The following is a 24,273-nucleotide window of genomic DNA, read 5'->3' as shown; positions in this document are numbered from 1 at the left end:
TTTGTCTTTCTCTTCATGGATTCCCATAACCCGGCCGGTGAGGAACTGTTGTCCTCAGACTGGCACTGCAGTGATGCAGAGCAGGTCAGACAGAGCCTGTATTGACGTTACAACGCATTGTTCCCAATACAGAAACAGTTCAAACGAGGCCTGCGAGTCTCTGACCTCAGAGAAAAACAGAGAAAAACAAAAGCAAAGAAACAACAGATGAGAAAGTCAAGGTCACACACTTGTACTTTTACAGGGGTTAAAACTACAAAAATACAAAATATAGGGGTGAAACAGAGGTTTCACAGCAGGGTTGAAAATGTAATGTTTAACTCAGGACTGCATCCTTTTGTTTTTTTAAAAGAAATGTTTATGTAGTCCACTCTAGACATGTTCCTCCCTAGTTTCAGATACTATTTGTTATTTGTGTGATTAATGGAAAAAGGAACAGCGCGTGGGAAAAGGGATCTGCTTTCTGCTGAGAGGACCGTGGTGACGCGAACTCCACCCCATCTGAGCTCTCTGGTACACGAAGACGGCAACTGCTCCCACAGAATCAGCAGGAGGCTTGTATCGGACATCCCTCTACAAGCGAACAATACAGTTTATATGGAAACGTTTCATGCACCGATCCCAAGGAAAAGGAATCTAACATCACCACTCGGAAGATGTCCTGTGGCTACACAGCTCACCCTCAACAGGGTCTTGTGCTAGGTTCTCTTTTAGTTAAGGGCTTTAAATGTTATTTGATTGGAAGGCTGGACTGTACAACCTACAATTCCAGTGCTCTCCTAAACAGAATGACAAAAATATTTCAATAAAACGTCCAGGCTGAACAATACCCAAATGTAGTCTTCACTTGGACTATTGTGATCTTTGGCGAGGAGCTGCTTACATCAACTTACTAAGTGATTCATAGTAAGCGCCTTTTCTGTGACGGAACTGCAGTAACTAACTCACAGGCAGCCAGTCCTCTTTCCACGGAGAACAGGAAAGAAAACTAGACCCCATTGTGTGCAAAAACCATGGGATTCTCTAGGACAGGAACAGGGCTGTGAAGAAAACAGGAGCAAAACATAAAAACCGACTCAGTCTAAAACATCACCCAGTTATTATGCTGCTGGCTCCGAGAAAAGATAAGCTGGTGGATTGTTCTGCAATTCTCAGAAACACTGCAACTTTTAGAGTCACGTCTTAACCCATTACTGAGTGCAACCTTAAACTTCCACTTGGCAACCAATCCTTCAAAGCTTATTAAAAACATACTGTACAATTTCAAAAATTAAAATTGCACACGTGTATGAGAATCCATATGCGCACTGTTGAAGGGGGTAGTGTCTAAATGAATGATTCCAGCCATAAGTACTACAGGGCCATAAATGTTCTGCAACAGCGAAAAAAAAATCAGGAGCTTCTATTTAGAAACTTTATACTTTTTACTTTATAAACCCTGGGACATGCCGAGTCATTGACATTAATACTTCTTAACAAAAATAAAAAACACAAGTCAAACACGCTTTTCAAGAGCAAACACAACATTGTCATACCATTTCCATGCTTTAAGGCTGCCTGAACTCACACGTGCAACGCAAATGAAAAGGTTAAATACTTGAAGCCAAATCTAGACTTGGAATTCTCCATCTTAATAACTGTTACCATTTATTCCTCCGGGTCTTTTAAAAAAACACTTCTAAAGCAATGTGGACTAAACTGGAAAAGATTTCTAAAAAAAGAACCAAACAAAAAAAAAAGTAAGAATGAAGTATAAATCAGAATGAAAACTGGAAACGCCTGTAAGCCAGGAAGTCTCAAACTCCCCACTTGCTGGCATCATCAGGCTTTTTATTCCAACCTGAGCAGTCAATTAAACAATTAACCCAAGTATATTTCTAGCTATATGTGTAGGATTCATCAAAAGGTATTTTAAAGTGCAGTACTAAAAAATTTCACATTATTAAAAGGCATAGATGTCCATAAAAATACCCCCGAGTCTGTTTCACAATATTACTAATATACAGTTAAATAATGAGGAAAAACTAAGTAACACTGATGTAAATGAGAGCTCAGTTTCTGGGACTGGGACTGAGTCTGGGACCTCTGCTACACCATCATCACAGAGCCTGCAGTCCAGTCCAGCCTTTCACAAGGTGGTAAAAGCCTTGCCTTAATGAAGTAATAAAACCCCAAATAAAAACAGCTAAACTGCACCAGGAAAAACTGCAGTTCCCTTTATTACTTTTCAATTACGAATTGAGTGGCAGATTTAATGCAGAGGACTTTTGTCGTGTGCCTCCAGTTTAAATTCCAGGCTCTCATAAAACCAAAAGCACCCCAGTGAAGACAGAAGGGCTTTTACTGGGCTCCTAGGGTGTCAGTTTCCCTTCAGACTGCTGCCAGTCTATACAGCCCATGTGCTTAGGGATTAACAGGACTGCTGGAAGTACCAACACAGCCTTTCTGCTGACTTCAAACAAAGGGAATGTTTCAACAACAAGAAGCCAATATCTCGACAGAAATGAGGGTATGTACAGCAAATCTTGAACAATAATTGCTACTTAAGCAGATAATCCCTCATTTGGAAGGACCTGACAGGAATTAGAGCTCTGTGTAAACAGCAGGCAGATATCTGATGCTGGCGTTCCAAGCACATTGTTTTGTAGATTTCTTTCAGGACTTCAGTCATCAATGTGGAGTTTTTTATTTTTCTTTCCAGCATTTTAAGGGTGTAAAAAGTTAAAAATCAGTGAAATATTCGGTTGGAGCATTCGAGTTGCGATCAAAAATGTTCGCTTTAAGAAGCTGTGTATACGTCATTTGTAGTTCAATCAAACCGGGACGTCAGTGGAAGGGTTGGAATAGTTTTGAACGGCATAGTAAAGGGTGAAACCAAGTCTTAACAGCTCAGGTACTCTTCACCCAGGCACAGGCTGCACTTCGGCAAGGTGGGGGAAATCCCAAACACGATGCGCGTCTAGAAAAGCCCCGACACTTAACTTTCAAGCAATTCTCTCTTTCCTGGGTACATCAGGTTTGAAAAATAGGTGTCGGAACAAAAGACCTGAGTCACGTGTGGCACTGTGGGCACTGCGTCTAAGACGCAACACCCCCTCTTCACCCGCCACCCTTTCATTCTCCCCCTCGGCACGTGGGGATTTACAGCTCAGCGTCTCCTCCACGCGGAACTCCGTGGGCAGCCTACCATTTTGCCTCTCTGTTGCGCCGATCTGGTCTCCCGCAGGGTGAAGACGTTTCCACAGACGGAGATCTCTCTCCACACCCCCGGCTTGGAGTCCTCGCTGAAGCCGTTGCGCGGGTGCATGACAAGGACTCCGTTTGTAGTGAGGCCGTCCATCTGACCGTCTGACATCTTCCACTTGGCGGCCTTTTCCTGCCAGGAAAAACAAGCCGTCGTAAAAGGGCGCCATTGATCCGGGGCCGTGCCTGGGGCCTTCGTTTCTCCCCCCTCCCTCCCTACATAAACAAACGGCCACCTGTGAACCAGGCTCTCAGTCGACTTACTCCGAGGAAAATGTTCTTGGATGAGTCAAAGCCGGCGGCGTAGATCCTGGCGGTGTAGGGGGGGTTCCTCTCGCACATGATCCGGCAGGCGAACCTGGAGATGGTGCTCTGAACGGACTGCGTGTCGGAATTACTCTGGCTGCCGGGGATCGTGTCCGTCACGACGAAGTCAATGGGGCTCTCGGTCGACCGTCCAATCTGGTGCCGGGGCGAAACGACAGAAGCGAGAGTTACAGCGCTGAAGGGCCCTTCTGTCTTAGAGTATCACACAGGGAGAAAACAGGTCCTTGCACAAAGCACCTGTGAATAATTCCTGGACTCCCGCACAGCTTGACTCCTCTAAGTCAAAGGGCAGAGCGCTTAGAAGTAGACTTGGATTAAATATCTGAGGTCCTATGTAGTCCACAGTCTCAGGGAAGTACTTTTTTCTGTACCGAGGTAAAATTCTGCATTGGTATGTCAGACGTGAAGGCTTTGCCATCGGCGGAAGTGTGTCGGAGACTCGGCATGTGCCAGCCCCTCACTGGGAGGACTGAGGAGCCCTTCACTGAGATCAGCAGCTGCACCAGGAAACAGTACGGGGCTCGTGTCCGAGAGGAGCAAAGCAGCAGGAGGGGGGGCAGTCAGCAGCCCTCTGTTACGCTCTGTGGAAAGGGGGTTCATGCATTCCAACACACAACCACCCCCTCTTCTCACTATCACAGGGCACTTTTCTAAGGGGGCTTTTAATTAAGTGCAACTGGACAATGAGCGTGTCACTCTCACATTTCAATCAAAACAAGCACTTCCATTTTGCAGTAAGTGTAAAGAGAAATATGATCTATAAAACTTGGAAATAGAAATGAAATCTGTTGCGTGTGCACATCAGATAGCATTGACCTTTGAGCTCTAAATTGCAGTTGATCAAAGCACAAACCAGAGCTACTCAATGCCTACAGACAACCACCGAGATGAAACTATAAGATAGTATAGAAACTGCTGAAGATTTCAACCACATGAGCTATTTCAGCCTACCTGAAACATGTCTGTATTGCTGTCGTGTGTGTATTCTACCACCACTGTCTGTGCTCGAGAGAGAGTGTAAGAGATACTGTGCTGGTCCTTGTTGCTTATTGCCTGGAAAGAAAAGAACAGGGTATTTAAAAGAGAAAAACAATAGGATTTCTGTCATTTTGACAACGTGGAAACAAGAATGAAATCTGATCACATCTGAGGAAAACCCCAGTCTTGAAAAGCTGAAAAATGCACCTTCCAGTTCTAAATGCTTTCAGTACTAATATCAGCAAACCCACTCCTGAGAACAGGGCTAAATCACAGCCAGCTGGATACTGTCATTAGAAATTACAACACTTGCCACTTTTGCATCTGGAAAAGATACAAAAGAAGCATTCATCTGTTCAACTTTGTCCAGATGTGTGAAAAGACACTTGCTTTAACTTGTTCACAGCACAGCATCATGATGGATGGAAATTTCATAAGCATCCCACATTCTTAGTTTCGGTACACAATGACAAAGAAACTTCCTGTTTGCTTCAGCTATTTTTTTCTACCGAAAAAAAAAAGCAAAAATAGGTGTCCAAAAAACAGCATTCAAGCTCTGGTGATCTTTGATCTTTCATTTTTCTCTTAAACGTTACCCATTAAAAAAACCACATTTAAAAGATTTTGGCATCATTTTTCATCTGCCTCTGGCCAAGTGTCTGAAATTGCAGTCCCCTCTTTACGAGTACAATTCTGTATCTGCACTAGTGGGGGGATTTTATAAGACTACACGAAGGACCAAATAGTAAATTGATCCAGTTTCAATTTGTCTGCACTCCTTCAATTTGCTCTTTCTTCAGAAAGAAAGGTCACAGTAATCTTTTTTAAAAGCAAACAGAGCTGCTGAAATGGGCTTCAATTGCTGGAGAGGTAGCTGCCATATTAACCCCGACAACATAAAGCAGCAAATCCGCAATTAGAAGAAGAAAAGTAAAAATAAACCAGCACACTTATTCTATATTTTCATTTTGCGGGCCTTCTTCACCTGACTATAAGCGTTTCCTCTCTGGAGAGAAGAAGTGCTATTTTCACAGCAACCCTGAGGAGAGGATGGCGTTTTGGAAGGCGGAACAGGATGATCGGCCCCAGGCCCTACCTTGGCTGCCTGAGGGGTGCAGGCAACATGCACTGTGCTCGGCTTCACCCCGTTGGCCTTTGGTCTCTTGCATAAAGCAAAGCGGCTTTTACGTCTCCCACGGTCTCCATTGGGGAGGGAGCCATTGTATCTGGAAGGAAATAAAAAAAAATATATATTTCCAAATTCAGAAAGAGAAGTGCAAAACAAATAAGAGCACAGCTGCATGGCAAGACCTACAAAAAAGGGAAAATTCATCAACACATATACAGCAGACAATGGTTCTTAACACTTGTGTCAGCCTTTGACAAAGCCAAAACCAGTTACACATACTGTATACAGAACAGCAGCCTGAGAGATGAGTAATCGGAAGGCTATGCTGTGTTAAAGACAGATGCTAAAACATTTGCCACCAGATTGGTTTTCTATAGATTTCATAATGATGTGCATCTGTGCTGCCTTAAGTCTATTCCACACAGGGGAAGAGCATGTGGAGGAGTGTCGAAATCTTTTTTGGGAAGAACAAACAGAACCAAAATGAGCAGTACGGCATAATGGCTGGATCATACGGCAAACAGCAAGAGGGATACGTCCTGGACAATAGGTTCTTTCAAAATCGAGCAACAGGTCCTCCTTTGTTTACACTCAAAGCTTCCATGAAATGCTGTGAAATCCTCTTATGCTAAACCAGCTGCCTCGAGGTTTTCTTAAATTAATGTCTTCAAACCAGGCCCAGCTCATCAACTCATAAACAAGCGTGAGCGATCGGGATTTCTGGGCTTTCGGCCTCACGCCCAAACGAGGTATTTGAAGCAAGGCCAGAGGGGCGAGGCAGGGCGCGCTGAAGGCGAAATGCCCCGAGTGTGAGGCAGACACGCCCCGTTTCAGAACGGCCTTGGAGACACATGGCCCAGCCCTCATTAGTGAGCTGCAGGTGGTTCTGCAACATGAGGTCTCCCCCTAGGCAGGTTAACTGAACCACCAGGCCTTAACCATGTTTTTATTTTGCAGCAGTAAATGTTTTTGGGAAGTTCTACAGCAGCAGCTCATTGTCCTCCCCTGCCCTCGTCTCATCAGGAACACGACTGCCAGCTGTATCCTCTGCCACCAAAGACAATGCGTCGCCCTGAACTCCTGTCCCTGCCCTTCCCTGACCCCCACACCGGAGTCGGACCGCTCCAGTTTCCCCTCCCGCAAGTCAGCCCAAACGGTATTCTAGCAAGTCCGGTTTCCTTTCCGGAATTATCAAAGCATGTGGATCATGCCTCACGCAATTTCTTTGTGTACGGCTTCACTGCATCAACACCAATAGTCGGAACATCCACACCAAAGGAAAACAGCGGAAACGTTTCCCTCTCCCCGTCTCCACTCTGCATGACCCCCTAGCTGCCAAGACCAGTGCACCGGGTGCTATGCTTCTTCAACACTGTATATAGTACTTGACATTAAAAGTTTTGTCTGTAGCAGCTCCTTCAATATTCCCCTAAGGTGCCCTAACATTAACTGAGTGAAGGCTATACGCAACAAGGTTTTGGGGTTTACTCAAGCTAAAGAAAAGCTGCCAGGGGGAAAAGCAGACATTGTGTTCATTACTGTTTGCTGATGCTAGCAGGTGAAACACAATGACAGCAGTGAAAGATCAACCAAAAGAGAGACCGTAGACTCTCCGATTGTAGACCTGGTCAGACTGGGTATTTTACAGTACGCGTTCAAGATCTTAAATATTCCGGCGTCTCCTGTAGCCAAGGATACTTCATTGCCATTGTTGTGCTTAGCCTCTAGTTAGCTCATTAACAAGATAAAAAGAAACTGATAAAAGGCAAGCAGGAGGGAGTGTGTGTTGGCAGGACCCACAGGCTACATTTGCGAGTCTGTGATCTTGAGAGTTCATGTAGTGTAGGCTGCTCTAACAAGACATCTTGGTGCATTACATGTACAATTAGTCCTTCGCGATCGAATTTGTGTGCTACAAATGAAGTCGCTAACAAAAAGAAAATACTCCCTAGGTGTACCCTCTGAATGTATTTGGCAAATAAAAGATTTACTGTATATTCTGACATGTAAAAAAGCATGCTGTTGCTGTTCTGCATTATGAGACTAAATTCAATGACATCACTTAATTCAATCACAAGGGATAGCGACACTGTGATACACAAAGGTTTGTTGAAGAGGCCTTTAGCAGCCATGCATCAAAATGACGAACTGAGCTGCTGAAACCAAAGCCTGTGAATATTCAAGTTTGTTTTGACACTCATGACAACGTCTTTGGAAAAAGAGGACTCTCAAAAGTTTATATTTCTTTTGCAAGTATAAATATTTTACCATTTCAGATTGCCACTCTCTGCTAGGTTTACAGTAGAGGGGGGTCAGGTTCAGAAGGGAACTTCTGTCCTGTTTTGAAATGTTTTTCCCGAGTTCCCTCTTGACACTGCAACAGTACAGGACAGCTGATGAACTGAATGGCTCTCCACCTCCACTCCACTGAACCTGGAAGGCAGGAGGACCTTGAGTTGCTCATCTAGTCCAAGAGTCCCCTCTGAAATTAATTTTGCAAGTTTCTTCTTTATGTCTACAATTCATGTGTCACTGCATATCGTCCATGGACATAATCATGAAAATGAAAAAGGACAGTACCACGCCTACTCAAGGCGTGTGCCCCAGGCACGCATTAAGCTTTGGCCTGGACATCTCATGTGTGGTCAGGATAATGTCACCAGCCGACTTGGAGCACAACTGGCAGAGCTCCACCAGGACAGTGTTGGAAATGTCATTAAGCAGGCCTTTCAAAGAGCACCTGAAGTTCCCAAGACCTGTCGGATATCTGCAGACTCGCACTCATGTTAAATTTACTTCAAACGATCTTGAAACTACTCAATTGACCAAATCACCTGCTCAAGTGGTCAAAATGTGTCATTCTTCCAGGTTGTCCATTAAACCCACTGGACTGTGGCTCACCTGCCGTGGATCTAGAGATTCCTATTCTGCCCGAAAGAACCATCTTCTCCCTTGATGTTACTCAAGGCCATAACTGATCTCAGTTAACGGCAAAAACAAATATACAATTATGCAAAAAAAAAAAACTTTGTTTAAAACCTTTAAATAAACTGGAAGATTTCTAAGATGTTTTCGTCTTTCATTTCCACAACCTCTCTACACTCTCCCAAAAACACTGATGGAGAAACAGAAAGGTCTTGGCTCAGATTTTAAAAGGCAGCTCAACAAATGGTCCATCCTCGCAGCCATTATTAGCAGCTTGTAGATCAAACATCTAAGTTCCTCAGAAACGGCAAACGGGGCGTAACTCTTGCCTCTATAGATGGGAACTCAAACAGCTCTCTAGGTGAACGTCACTGCTGCCCTGACCTACATTTCCAGGAATATGACGTAGTTCTTCTCAGCATGTTCAGAGCAGTGTCAGGTGTCAAAGATCTACAGTCTCGATAAGTCTCTGCAAGCGCGCGAGACACACGGGGAACGCAAGCCACAGCATGTGTCCCAGCCTACATCGAGCTCAAAACATTCATGGAGCTCAGCAGACAGAGGTCTGAAGGAAGTGGCATCCCACTGAACTTCTCCTTCCCCTCAGTCCACTTGGAACAGGCCTTAACCCCTTTGCTTCATATGAAAACTGCACTGTAGAAAAGGAAAACACTGACAGCACTATAGGAGCTGCAGTGCTGCTTCGCACAGGGACTCACTTCTGCTCTGCTAGACCAGACAGCTGTTTTCATTCCTGAAAACTGCTTGGAAACCAAACAGAAGTGACCTTCCTGGCTTACTGGGAGCAAATCTAATTCTAGGTTTCTGATCAGATTAAAGCAGGGACTGCTGGACTATTCTTGATGCAGCCGTGTCTTACAGCTCTCTTGAAGAAAGACTTCAAGATCTGATTCGGCATTCAGTAGAAGACTCAAGGCAACTAAATAAAAAATCCACATGGACGCCTATTTTCATATGATTTTTTGGAATCATAACCTCCTTAAGCGTAATTCTCCATTCTCTTTTCCACACATTGGGTGGCAAACTAATCCACATTTTAACAGATATTTTTCTTGAGGAGGGGCTTCTCTCATTCCAAGTCTCCAACTGCAATATGAGCTTCTGGGCCCTTCTTTATTTCAGTACTTTCACCCTCGCCACCCAATATGTGCCTCTGATGCCCTCTGGAGAGTAAGCTTGTCTACGCCCTCGATCTGTTCAACCACAAGGGCAAAACAAAGGACTGGCTTTCCAATTTGATGTGTATTTACTGCAGGCTTCAGACTCTAAACAGTATTTACCATCTGGAATAACAGGCAAACAAGAAAAGACCTTTTTCCATCACCTCGGGACACTCCCAAATCTATCTAAAAAGATGTCCACAGTGCCCTCCAGACAGACATGCATAGGGAACAAGGAACTAGCACTACAATATACCATCTACAAGAGGGTCAAACACACCAATCAGTGAAAAAAAATTAAGTGGATCATTTGACGTTAGGATTTCAGGGAGCTAAACATTAACCCGGCACATGGGCTCATGTACAACATTCAAATCCCCTCTGCAGACTGGAGTATACCCTGTGCGCAATGAAACAGATCTGGCTGGAACTAGAAGGTTCCTGGCTCTGCCGTGGGAGCCTCCACATTCCCTCCCCGGACCAGGCATCACCGGATCCCGAACGGTCTGGACATTATTTATACGGAGCTCCCGACTGCTAGGACCCATGTGCCCCTGGAGAGGACAGCAGAGGCTTGAAGTGAAGCTCGACTGCACCAGGGCGCCTGTAGCTGTCAGACTGCATTTTAGGGACCCTAGAGCAGGAGATCAGTGGGGGCGCGTCCCACTTAGAGGGCCGAGAAATTATTATTTTTAAATTGCCTGGTATTGTATTGTTAGGGAAAAAAATGTTCACGAAAAATATCAGCGGCAGGTCCCTAATTTTTCACCAACGTGCAGACGGCACACTCCGTGTCCAAAAGCTGCTGTAGGGATATTTGACCTGTGGCAGGGAAGCCTGGGTCTTCTTACCCGAGCACAATCAGCTCTCCGAACTTGACGGGCACTTTGGTGGAAGCAGAAATGTTTTCTTGGTCAGGAGAGAACATTAGCCTGGCTGTCCCGAAAGTCTTCCACAGTTAATCCTGGGCTTCAGCGCCTTCTTGTCATTCTCTTGGAAAAGTCTGCCCAACAAGAAGAAAAAGAGCAAGAAAAACATTAGCAGCTGTTGCTTTAAAAGCCCAGTTTGGGTGTCCCTTAGCTCTTGCGTGCAGTTCAGACCTCTGACAGACACAGACTCGGGAGCACAAGTCGGCTACAATCTTAGTTGCTGAAATGACAAATAGCAAAATACATTTCTTCAGCTGGAGATTCCTTGAAACAAACTATCAATCCAAGCAAGAGCATGAAGATGCTCATTCAACCCCAACGCAATCTGTAGTAATGCAGGAATCGGCTAATCCAAAGAGATTGTTTTTGTTTTTAGATGAGACACTGAAGCAATTTTAATTGTAAGTGAAGCTTAAAAGGGTCATTTCATAGGACAATATGATGATGAAGGAATATCACAGCTTTCCGTTATTAGCAGACACTTCAAATGTACAGACATTCTACACACTTTTACTTAATTGAATAGTTACAAAATTTACCTGCCCTAAATCAAATGGTGCCAGTGATGAAAATAAAGAGTAGACATATGAAGCTAAAACCTTTAATTTCATCGTCTGCAGAATTCGAGATCTTGCAAAGGGAAAAGCAGAATAAACCTGATGTTAAAGCCGACTTTCACAAAGGTACCACTGGAAATAAGCTGCATTTCTAAGGTGCAGGTCACAGAAAGGTCGAGCTGCCCGGTGTGAAAGCAGCCCAATTACGGAGCTGCAGGCACATTCGCTGTCTGTGGAGGATTAAGACAGCTTCACTGAAGAGGATGGCTCAAAATTCACATGATCTGCTAACCTCCTGCTGGACATTGTTTGCAGCTCAGGGTTATTAGTATGGATGATTTGCGGCTTGATGGTTCTCAGGTAGTGTGCACAATCTGCTACCCTGCAGCTACGGCCATATGCTTCACAGATTCAGACCCACACAGGCCACTTACTAAAGCCCTTTGGATACATGGAACTCATTGGCTTTACTTCGTGGCCACATATATTAAATACATTAGTCAGCACAATGTCTAAGGATGGCTTCTCCCCATTGTACCTCAGAGATATTTGACCTAAAGAGGTTTTTTCAGAGCAGGCGCACTGATATTCTTTCTGTTCTGGTTGCTTTTATCTTTTTGTGGTACTGGCCCATATCCCTAGTTGTGAAGAATGACCTGTAACAGAATGGTCTAAACTAGCAATTTCCCTCAGGAAGCCTTTATGTAGCATGTGTTTCACTTTGCTTCCTGTAAGGATTATATTCTCAATAGCCCTCGTGTGACAGCAGTATTAACCTGCCACAAAGAGGCCGATACTTCAATTTGTTTTAAAACAAATCCTACGTATGAATGTTTTACACTGTTGCCATGACCTTGTTGTGTAGATTTAGTACATTTAGTAGCGAAAGCAAATTCGAGGGATTCAGAATAAATGGGGAACAACGGATGAAGTGCGAGTGGCGCAACAGATGAAGGGGTCAAAACGGTCGGTATTTGTTACCGCCTCTCTGTTTGTGAGAGCGCAGGGTCACATTGGCCCCAAGACGAAATCACCAGCCGAAGGAAGTGGGCTTCGCTGAGAGGTGGCGCGCAATGTGGGTTCTGTTGGCGCCATGGCAACCCACGACTGGAGACGGCAGGTTTGGGTGGGTACGTAACGACTGTAATTGTACTTGCTTTGTGAAATACCTTTATAGTGACCTGCTGCAGAAACGAGAGCTACTATATCAAACACCAACGCAAATGTCCACCAGCTGCAGATTCACATTCAGCATCCGATTCCTGTTCAACTCAACAGACTCATGCAGCCTCAAATATGATCAAAATCATAACAGGCCCAGTTATGTTAATGAGTCGGTACTGTATCTTGTCAGAAGGCCTGCTCATACTCACAATTCATCTTCATGCTTTATACTTCCTTTTTGTATAAAGCAGGTTGTCACTGTCAAATATAATTAAACGTAGCCAGTTAGTTAGTTCTTTGGTCATTTTCTGTAATAGTCTCTATAGTAAAATGTCCATGAATTATACTCTACCGAGAGGCATTAGAAATGCCACAAACAAGTACTGAAACTAAGATCACGTGTTTTCAATACCCTTCAGTATAACTTTCTTTGTTTATACTGCATGAAGCATTGTCTCAAAGCAAAGGTTTTACAACCAGAAAAAAAGGCACTATAGTATATTTGAGACCTGAAACGTTCGAGTTTTTTGCAGCATTGAAAATAGAAAAAAAGCAATTTATTATCTTAATAAATTAGGGTCTAACGGTTCAGTTCATTACATAACATACAGCGAAAACTATCAACGAAGAGGGCTGTGTTCACACAGCGTGTAGCTATATTCTTCATATGTCTGTATCTCTTGGAGACTCTGAAAGCGGATCATACATCCCTGCTAATTACCTAGGCAATTCCTGCTATTGTACAGCTCACAGAAAGCCTCCTGCTCAACATCATAGCTGTTACTGGACTCATCTCCCAGGCTAATTAAAAATATTTTGAAGGTCACTGTGCAATTTGTTTTTCAGTTGTACTACAGGTCACACTGATTTATTATGAACTCTAAAAAACAATGCAAACTTTACAACATTATTGCATAAGCACAGAGCCACAGGCCACTTTACAAAATGACAGTTGTGCAACTCATGGCCCTGTGCAGTGGCAGCGGTTTGGGCCCTGTAGATGCATAAGAAAACAAAGCTGAATACAGCTAGAGAGGCCATCCGCCTTAACAATGATGAATGGCTTCCGAGGACGTTACTATGTCATGGAAAGTACAGTTGAAAACTACAGACTAGTTCAACACATGAAAGTGGTTTTGACTGGTGCATAGTACACAGCTCCTGAGAGCACCAGGCACACCCAGCCACTCCCTGTCCACACTGGCCAGACCCTCTCCATTGGCCCCGGACAGACTGCCAAAGCTCGGAGACTCCACCCCTATGACAGGGTTTCACCCCCGAACGCGGGCACAAGATTTCTACTTTCCCAGCAGGAAAACAGACCGGCCTTCCACCTCACTGCTGTTCTCAGGTTCACAAGATGCAAGGTCTTGCACACCAGAGGCAAAACATTTTAATATAACCTTCTCTTGAATAAATCTGCACCCATGTTTAGTTAAAACGAACCACACTGCTTTTCTCTCTCATGAGTTCAACTTAGTCAACAACTGGTAACAGCTGAAACAGAACAAGCTCTGAAAATCATATTAGCTTGCCTGAAAAGTAACACCTTTTTTAAATGCCAAGAAGATAAAAGGCTAGAATTGCTTTAGAATCCAAGGAACAGGGTCATTTTGTGGTTGTGATGCCACAGAATCACGGTGGGGATATTTCTGTTACCTCTTCCCTTTTGGATTCAGCAAAACACTGCGTGTTTAAATAAGGAAGTGAGCTAGGAGACTGCAGTTCAAGGCTTACTATGTTTTGAGAAGGCACATTCTTCACAAAGCAAGAGTTCTTCACTTCTGCACACACTGAAGCACTAATTGCACTAAACTGCACCCCCTTTTCTTCCCCAACACTGAAACATGTTTCTTCCCCTACCACTACGCTTTAAAAGGCTGGTGAAGATTCTCAGCAGATGGAGCGGTTGATCACAAGCACGTCTTAAGCTGTGCCTTCGAAGCAATTCAGCATGACTTCACACATCCCAGCTCCTGACAGCAGCTCTCCTTACGTCAGCCTTTTTTCTAAGGGAGAAAAAGCAAGACACATGGGTACTGTTTACATCTACAGCTTTTAACATGGGCCAAATGACTTGAACACCTAATAAAAGTCATCCACAAAAAGCATAACATTCGCTTTCCTTAGCTGGGGACAATGGTGAGAAAATGTTTTTGTGGGACACTGCATTTCCACTGAAGAAAAGTGAGAAAGTGTGGGATCTCTGGCTTTATGTTCAAAAGTGCTTTTTCAAAGGAAGAGGAGATCTTATCTTCTAGTTCAGGGTCTTCCAATTCAGGGTTCAATAAGCTGGAGCCTATCACTGCAAGCAACAGGCTCAAGGCAGGGTGGACGGGATGGACAGATACAGACACAGAGAATACACATTCGCATCAGGACCAATTTTCCCAGGAGCCAATTAACCTACCAGTATTTCTTCAGTGTATCTGAGAGGACAGCATGTGCGTGAATTTAAGCCTTCTGCATTTTCCAAAAAATGTAATAGATTGCAGAATACACACGATTACAAACACAAAATCTATGCAAACTTATATCAGGCTGCTGAGAACATGCAAAATTACAAAATACAAGATGACACTTGATGCTTAAAGCAATGAGAAAATAAACTTTGCTTATGACAAAATGTTTGAGCAAAGGTTTTCTTGACGCTATCAAAAACGAAATGCTGCTTCATTACACAGGGAGCCAAAAGGTAACTGCCGCCACAGGGCGTGTGCGATCAGGCAGAAACGGCTTTTTAAAGCAAATTAAAATTATTTGAAAAATAAGGAAACTTCCTAAGAAATACAGTGCGTAGCATTGAAATAATGAAAAAAAAGCAAACCTTCAGAACCTATTCTAATTCCAATCCCCTTTCTTTTCTGTACCAGACTGACCGGTATGAACTGTGCCCACTCAGCACCACTCCAGCTTTCAGTGGACAGCCTGCCTGCCTGCCACACAGAAATCCTCTTGCCTCAGACAGGTTTCAGGGCGTGTTGCTCTATCATAGAGACGTTGTAAATATTAGAAACGTGAATCACGGTATTGCTAATTCTTTAAAGTTACCGGCTCTCAACTGAAACGAGGTAACATGACACATAGGTTATGGTTGGCAATAGTACAGACTGACTGGATGAACTGAAAAAAACAAGCTCCTTTAAGCAAATACTACCAAGTGCTGTTCTCAATTTGAGAGCATTTCAGCATGCGTTGTGTTTGATTTACGTGCGCATTATTTTTCAGTCTGCCGATTCTTCAGGTAGTTTCTGGCTCGGCATTTAACTCAAACTGGGGGCGATGGAAGTGCCGGACAGACAGCGCTGTTCCTTATGGTCTCGTTCTGCCCGGCTGCAGTCAGTCAGGGGTCGGGCCACTGACATGTCTGTAAAGTTTTAAGAACGGATGGCTTTTTGGGGAAAAATGGGAGACTCCCCACATGCCCGCCTGCATGGCAAACCATTTTTGTTTACTGAGGCCTGAGAGTGCATTTTAGACTGCATTGTCGCGGCCCTTCAGTCCCAAAATACAACATGCAAAAAAAAAACCAGCTTGTTGTTTCAATACTTCAAAACTGTACGGACAGTCAAACACGGACCTGGTGGTGACCTTAAACCAATAAAAACCCAAGTTAGTGTCTCCCATTCCCTCTCACAAGCGTTTGGGTTCCAGTCTGTCTGACTGGCAGGTTTCATCGATGGTCAGCTAGTCTTTCACTTGGCCTCTGCCTGGTATGTAGCGATAAACAGAAACAGAACAGACAGATGCTGTTGCTGCTGCTGCAGAGAGGGCCGAACCCAGCCGGCGACTCTGATCAACCTGAATCAACAAAGACACCCCTCACAAGCGCGGTAACTGAATCCGGCCCGCAAGCGTTCAAACAAGTCAGTGAGAGTCCCCGCTTGTGGAGGGTTGCCATAGCTCGGCTGCTGTTTGTGTGTCGGCACTCAGCCGCAGTGATTCACCTCAGAGGTGTCTGCTCGAGAGGAGGACAGTCTGTAGCCCTCAGGCTGGGAATGCAACCATCTGCTCCAAAACCAGCGAAACGCTTGTTACGCTTTCTAGGAGAAAGGAAATATCACAAGTCCCGATCCATGTCATGTAAATAGAAAACAGGATTCAACTGAATTGGCTGAAGACAAGGGAATTCAGTGATAAAAGTCAAAAATGAAAGATCAAAAGCCAACGGCCCCCATCAGCAGCTGAAACCTGGTAGCAATTAGCAGTAATATCGTACTATTTTAATCACAACACAAACTCTGGTCTAATCTCTTTTCTGTTTCGTGTTTTCTAAGGGCAGATTTCTTCGATTAGAAAAGCGAAATTAGCAAAACGATTAATCAGAACTCTAACCCCTCAGTAATAACAAAAGGCTGTCGCCTGTCATTCCCATTATTCTGGGAATTAACCTGTGACAAAGGGACAACAGTACAGAGGAGTTCATAATACAAGGTATCAAAAAACAGGCAGTAGAGAAATTTCACTCTGTCTTCCCAGTCCAACACCTTCAGAATAAAAAGCATCTGTTTGCGAACAATGATGACCCAATTTTGAGACAGGATGTTAGCTTTTAGTTTTATTTTCTGAAGGAAAAAAAAAGATCTGAAATATGCCTCAGAATAAAGAATTATGACCCTATTTGAAGAATGCTGATGACATAATAACCACAAATGAAGGACTTTAAAACCCACACATTGATAACAGACACACTTTGGGCTGTTAATTTGGGAAGTTCCCCTGTACAAGGGTAGTTTTTTTTAATGGAAAAAATAAGAAATAATTCTTGCTAAATATATCAATATATTTTTCAGAAGCCCACCCAAATGACCGAAGTAATGAGGTAACACTGAAGCCATTCGATTGATGTGGGGAAAACATCCCACTGTACCCTATGGGCAGCTGCTGAAATTAGATTTGTTGTTAATTTGTGTTGTCCAACCCAAAAGGTTTTGAAACGCTCACGTTACAACAGCAGGAAGTCTACTCACACCTCCCCCCTGCTCCATTTCCACAAAGGGGTCCATCTGCCCTCCTCCTCCTCCTCTGCGCTGAGAGGGACCCAGCAAGGACTGAGCTCCACCAGCTCCTTCCGTCCTCCAGCCCCCACAGACTCTGCACGAGTGTGGGCCGCCATGTCAGAAAGGACACTGACTCATTGGGGACAATGTCAGGCACACCAACTCCTTCCTCAATTATATTCCCTCAACGTCTCTGAGGCTCGGGTAAAACACCGACTTGCAACACCCAGCAAGTTTACTGAATAGCGCAAGATTGTAAAGTCAGAGCAGACACAGCAGGTATTGTAAGAGGTGTGTTGCAAAAAAAACAACCCTATTCATTCCCAACTGGCAGTGCTAATTTATCACACTCTTTCGTACAGTACTTATTTGAAAAGTGCTTAAAAAAATAACACTTTGCTTTTGCAAATTGCTCATAGGAATTGTGAACAGTGAATTTGATGGACTGGATTTTTTTTAAACAGCCATTTATTGAACCCATGACAGCTCAGGTTCCACCTGAAGCTTATAAGTTCATTTCACACGTTTCGACATGAGTACTGTAAGAAACAACATTGAGTCATCTTCCTAATCGATACCCAGCATAAATATCACTTAGCATAAACAGATCTTAAAAAAGTGTCCCATTTTCTCACAACGCTAAACTACACACCTAACAGCAGCAGGCTCAACAACTACGAGCTGTGCACCGAGCAACTCTTCTGCATGCAGTATGTGTGGTTAGCAATCAGCGACAGTCGTGTCAAAACAAAGGTAAGAGAAAGAGAAGGGAAGGGAATAATCACCTCTAAGCGGCGATGCGAGAAATCAATGCTGTCAGGACGAGCAATGCCACAGTGGTTTTAACACAGCCCCTCGAAACAGAATCACAGCGAACGCATGCTGCCTATCCACGCGTCCACGACAGCAGCCAACTAATAGTGACTCAGGTGCGTCACGGGGTTTTTAAATAAGGATTCGCTTTTCTTTCTTTTTAGACTCTGTGGAGAATCAAAAGAGAACATGCTATACACACTTCCGGCCCTGGAACAAGATTATCTGCCCTAGAATTTTCGATTTCTGTTCTCCGTCTCTCCTTACCCTGCGCCCAGTTGAAGGATCTAACAATGACACTTCCTCCCTGCCCCATAACCTCACCACTGCGAGTTTCACATCAGTTACGTCGGACGAGGAATACGTCATCTGGGACCGGTGATTTTTCTTACCCTCATCAATATTAGCTTACTAACAATGAGCTGAAGAGGGTCCTAAAGTTAAAAAAGAGAACATAATATAATGGAAGTTTTTAAGGTGTTTTTGTTTTGGCACAGGAGACTTGAATGTACACGAGGACACGAAGAAACTGAAGTACTTCACAGTATTTATGCCGGGCCACCTTAATAATGCTAATCCAGACAAGAAGTCGCACTTCAAGCACGAGGAGGAGGATGCAGGAAGTTCTCTGGATATTATCTTGAAAGCGACACAGGGAAACGTATTTGCAAATCCCTTAGCAATGCTTGCAGATTCACACTCAAGACTCAGAAAAAAGGAACATGTTTAGTGTTAATTCTATTTCCAAAAGTCAAGGTAGAAAATTTTGTTTGGGTGAAGAACAGAAACACAAATCTTTACATAAATGAATCAAAACTCTCACTTCCTTTCTTTAAAGTGCACTACTGAACATACACGCGTGTATTTTTGGTTTGCTGGCAGTCAGTTAGTTTTAATGGTGGATTATCTTGAGAACAGACTCAAGAAGACCAGATTGCATAGATTCCAACACTAAACCTGAAAAGGAGCATGTAAAAGTTAACCAGACCAAGACTCTTACTTCTCCAAACTTATAAAACAACACATGCAGTCTTTGAAGTGGATGAATTTTAGTTTACTGAATTTAGGTTTATGGATTTTAATCTCGACACGGTTTTGTATTCAATCAAATTCTCACACCTGTGGGTTGATGTATCACACTACAAGTTGAACTTCCCTCAAGCTAGAATGAGCAAAATCATGAAAGGCAAAAAAAAAAAGGTTTCCATCAAGCATGCCCAACAATACCTCAGCAAATTCTGCCACTCATCAACGAATCAGGGGACAACAAAATGGATTAGTAGAGGCAGGTATCACGGAGCCCTTCTGCGAAAAAAGGTCTTGTCCAGGCTGAGCTTGCAAAGGAAACGAGAGGAGTGCGTTGTGCCTGGAATATGAAGGGATGGGACAGCTCACTTCCTACTCAGCAGCACCTGAACAGAAGTTTTTCCACTTTAGTCAGCTGCCAGTCTCCGGAGTTCCTCACACTTCAGAGTTCAACAGACTCAGACAATGTAACAATACCACTGGGCCATAAATGAGCTGCTATCTGCTAATTCCCTTTGGCAAATGGAAGAGGGGGGTTATCTCTCCCCGTTGATTCATAGTGACTCAGCCAAGGTTAACCGGTCAGGAGCAAGATGCCATGACTTCCTCCTGCTAAATACACCTCATAAAGAGACAGAGGTTGTATAAACCCAGGGACACCGAGAGTCTTTTTAGGGGCGGAGCAGTGGCACTGTGGCTAAGGATCTGCGCCTGTGGCTGGAAGGTTGTCCATCTCGAAACCTTGAGTTATCTGATCGCATGATTGTTTTCTGCCTGAGGTCTGTAACAACCAAAACATTGCAAGAGAAACAGTCTGGTCTGTGTCATTGGCACGAACTGGGTGAAAAGGGGGAGAAACTGGGAAAGAATTGGTATGGGTCAAGAATAACACCCTTTCTTTAACACATTTAATGTTTTAAAACAATTCTGTAGCCATCTAAATCTCACCGAAACACCAATACAAAACATGTTTCAAAAATCAGCCATCTTGATAGTTGTGACACCAGTTCAGCTGTTCCCAAAATGGAAATGACTCCAAGTGCCTCCTACGAATAGTGAAGCATAACTCCTGGCACAGAGCGTCAGAGGATGGCGAAGAAGGATGTCACAGGATGTGCCAGAAACCTGGCATGCTTGGTCAGAACGCAATGAATCGCCAGACGAATGGTTTTGCTAGAACTCTGCGGGCGAAGGTGGCTACAAAGCCGAGGCAGAAAGCAGCAAAGTGGCTTGGGAAAGACTGACTGACATCACTTCTGGCTTTCAGTTCCATTCAGAGGATCCAAGATGGCAGCACCCACGTCTCAGTGTAGATTGACATATGTGAGCATCTCAAATCCTTTTTCTTCGCCTACCGTATGTTATATGACCAAATTTGTACGACTGGCTTCCTTTTACATCACATCTCGCTGAGGGGGCGTTGAACCATGATCCTTTCCTCTTTTGTGAAGGGTGGTCAGGTTCTTATTTCAGAGGTCTAACACAATCCCCCAACGACAGATAAAAATGAACAAAGTGCAGAACATAAGCTGCCCGGTTCAGGTCTGGCAAACTGACCATCATTTAGCGTCAGTTTATTATAGCAAAATGCAACTTAGTGTCCTGATGTATTTAGCAGAAAGGGCCATTACACACACAAGAAAAAAATTCAAACACTTCTGTGAGCAGTCCTGTGTTAGACGCCTAGCACTGTGAACCTCACTTCTAATCTGTGAAACGCAGAATCATTTAAAAACAGTGTTCATAACAGCACCTATTACATTTGATTTCTCCTCCCTCCTCCTCCCAATCAGAGCTTGTGCGATTTCAGAGAAGAGGGTGACAAATGAGCCTTCGGTCTCCAAGAACCTCAAACGTGAAGCTCAAGAACAGGCTCCGGGGTTTGCGAAATCTGGTGTTTCCACTATCAGGAGCACGACTGTGGGGAGGGGTGGGGGTGACTAAAACCGAACTTGTGAAATGACTGTTCTTACAGCAGCTGCAGCAGCGCAGAGGGGAGAGGACAGGGGCTCCCACTCGGCCAGGGCTGCTGGTAAGTGTTTCCCGAGCGACAGCACCAGCCCAGCCAAGACCATCCTGCTTAGAAAGCAAATGAGATAAACAGACTCGAAAAGCCGGCAAAAAGACTCACATGACAGGCAGAGTGTTAATGAGGAGGGAAAATTAATTAATCTAAAGCCTTACTGAGACTCTCCCTTGAAGTACAGTAACTTCCATACCGGTTAAACCAGGTTTTTAATAGGATTTAGAGATGCCACAAATAATCTGAAAGTAAAAAAAAAAAACAATGTTTCTATACATAATTTAAGTACCTCCAATCCTAAATGTTTGTGGGGAAAAAAAAGTTAAAAAAATTTTGGAGGATCATGTTGCTGGTCCAGCACCACGACTTGAGCAAATTATTGTTTCCTTAGCAGATGCCCTTATTTAGGGGCATAAGGTCAATGCAAAAAACAATTATTCAAAAAGAGTACAAAAAAATCTAGAATTTAGTATAAAGAAAGTAACTGCAAGGATTGCTAATCACAATAGACATTTTGCCTTTTACCCAGAAACCATGAATAGCTAGTGTTCTTTTAATTAGGTCATTAGATTGACAAAAAGAACTGCAGTGGCACACACCCCACAGTCTCTGATAGACGGCCATTACTAATTTATCGCTCCGTGCAAATGCGTCTGGGCGACACCTCTTTAGACCAGATAAAGTGGATACAATAGTGCAACTGTTTTCAGATTTGACACGCTGTGCATTTGGAAGTAGGTACCAGACTCCACTAGCTCTAGTACAGTTCACTGGCTGAAAGGCGCACATGGTTCCAAACAGGGAGCTCATTCTTACCCTCTGACGAATATGTCAGGTTATCAATCCAGTAAGATGACACATTCTCTGTGTGAAGGGAACCATTTTTGTCTCGTCATAAAACTAAGCAAATCCATACAAGGCATCAGTGTGCCAGCGCCCATTGTACACTACTCTCCATTCTGGTGAAAAGAAGACTTGTCTGGATCTCTCATCTAACCTCGGGTTAAAAATCAACCCGCAACCATTAAAATATCCCCCTCCAGGCTAAATTGTGAAACCACAGGACTGAAATGCTAATTAAACAGGCTCTGGGACTACTGATCAGTGTCACCTGCAAACCCTGCTTGAGGGACTGATGAGGCAAAACAGCCAGCACCCACGAAGTAAAGCAACAAGCAGCTTACAATGTTTTGCAATCAGAAAAAAAGGTTCAGCGTTTTTAGATAGGAAACAACTTATGATGAATTTAAAGGGATATCACATGATTAAAAAACAACAGTCCTACAAACAGCACACATTAAAACTATACAACCTGAATTTCCAATCAAACCACACTTTCTGAATCAATATGACAGACAGATCCTGCTGCACATTTCAATAGTCAGGCAATTCAAAGTAATGGTGTACACTGCTCAAGGGGAAAAAAGCACTGTGTCATCCTCAAAAGCTAATGAGCAGTGCAAATATGTGCAAAACGTATAAATTTAGATATTAGAAAGTCCAAGAGAAAGAGGAAAAAAAATGCAATTGAAGGTAAAATTATAAAAAGGTTTATTCAGTATTACATTAGCAAAAGAACAGTAAAGGATGAAGCCTATCTGAAATCTTTTAGAAGATGAAAGGCACATGGCTACAGTGTTGAATTAATATTTACTTTTGGTGTTCATCAGAGAAGAAACTGACTCAACTCAAATCTGAATTAAGAATGTTTTATATAAATTATATATATTATTAGGTTTATATAGATTATGGGAACAGAAATAAAATTAAGGGATCACCTGTATCATAGCAAGATTCTATTCTTAGGTACTGTACGTCTTGCTTAAATAAATAGTTATTTGGAAAATCAACAGGAGGAATCAGTAAAAACAAAGCAAACAATGCTATTTTCAGAAGGATGACATTCCTTTAGAATTCTCAAATTACAGGCAGCAGGCAGTCATGGTAATGTACAGTATGTATTTGAAGTGGGAACTGATTAATGGATCGAAAAACAGAATACACAGAGAGTGTAAACTGTTGTTTCACACTTACGCTGCTGATTTTTTTAGGAACCCAATGTAACTCATCCTGTTAAGTTCCCATTAAAGGAAAAAAGGAAAGTTTGTATCTGCTGCCTCGGTATCCCAAGAGTCTCACGTCTAACCAGCATCTGCGTTTCTTCAGCTCGCGTGTGGAACAGTATATCTCTTGTTCACAGTATGGTATCTTAAAGTATTCGTGCAACCCAGCAATTATTAGTTCCAACCACAGTGTTAGTGTCTAAACATTGATACCACGATAAAATAAAAAAAATGCAGATTGAAATAGTCCTTGTTACACAGCTCTGTGGGAAAGGATCAGTATCAATGTTCCATCATTGCTGAGGGACTTGAGGCCTGTATTCACTACATTCTGTGTCTGCAAGATCCTCAGTCTTGAATGCACGCCACCTCAAGACCAAAGTGCTTTGATGTAGTTTAAGCTTCTACAACAGCAGATGAAAACGCGCACAGGCTTGTCTGAACTGCTGCAGATGAAGACACCAGGTATCTTTTGCCTGGGGAGGGCAATCAGCTGTGCTGGGCATTTTGGAACCACCACAGCAATATACTCTGTGGAGGCTGTGGGTGTATCTATTATTCTCGGTAAACCAATGCAAAACTGAACAGCTGGAATCTCTCAGGTGTCTTGGCTCACACTCAACCAAAATGCACAAACCTCTTTTTTATATTTCCCCCACAATGTATTTATATTTTGCACTACAATAGAAAACCTTTTTTTTTGCTCGTCCATACTGGTACGTCCTTTGCTGTTGATTTTATTCATTCATAAGGGCTATTCGCACCAATTGAATAATTTAACAAAAACGCAATCAGCATCTGAATCTGAATTCCTGCTGATTTTTTGCCCTGTAGGTGTTCAGGTAATGTTTCAGGGTATTGCTGGTCATCAGTGCGGCATAGTTTATTGATATACATAGGAAACGGAGATTAAAG

At 43.3% G+C, this 24,273-nt stretch overlaps 1 protein-coding gene across 3 annotated transcripts in view; it reads right to left on the bottom strand.

The window, feature by feature from the left end:
- The window catches only part of peli1b (pellino E3 ubiquitin protein ligase 1b), a 48,393-nt gene that overhangs the window by 5,906 nt on the left and 18,214 nt on the right, over positions 1–24,273 (bottom strand). For 2 of the 3 annotated variants that reach the window (XM_088609539.1, XM_088609538.1), the window contains 5 exons: positions 10,635–10,786; positions 5,645–5,774; positions 4,522–4,623; positions 3,508–3,705; positions 3,188–3,376 (listed from right to left, as the gene is read on the bottom strand). In XM_088609539.1, the coding sequence (XP_088465665.1) occupies positions 3,188–3,376; positions 3,508–3,705; positions 4,522–4,623; positions 5,645–5,774; positions 10,635–10,711 (696 nt within the window). In that variant the 5' untranslated portion in view covers positions 10,712–10,786. Of the gene's footprint in view, positions 1–3,187; positions 3,377–3,507; positions 3,706–4,521; positions 4,624–5,644; positions 5,775–10,634; positions 10,787–18,218; positions 18,370–24,273 lie in introns of those variants that run through there. The other variant, XM_088609540.1, reaches the window with a different exon arrangement.

This window comes from Lepisosteus platostomus, chromosome 17 (assembly GCF_059453375.1).
Source record: "Lepisosteus platostomus isolate fLepPlt1 chromosome 17, fLepPlt1.hap1, whole genome shotgun sequence".
Taxonomy (NCBI): domain Eukaryota; kingdom Metazoa; phylum Chordata; class Actinopteri; order Semionotiformes; family Lepisosteidae; genus Lepisosteus; species Lepisosteus platostomus.
This window is presented reverse-complemented; position numbering and strand designations above follow the sequence as displayed.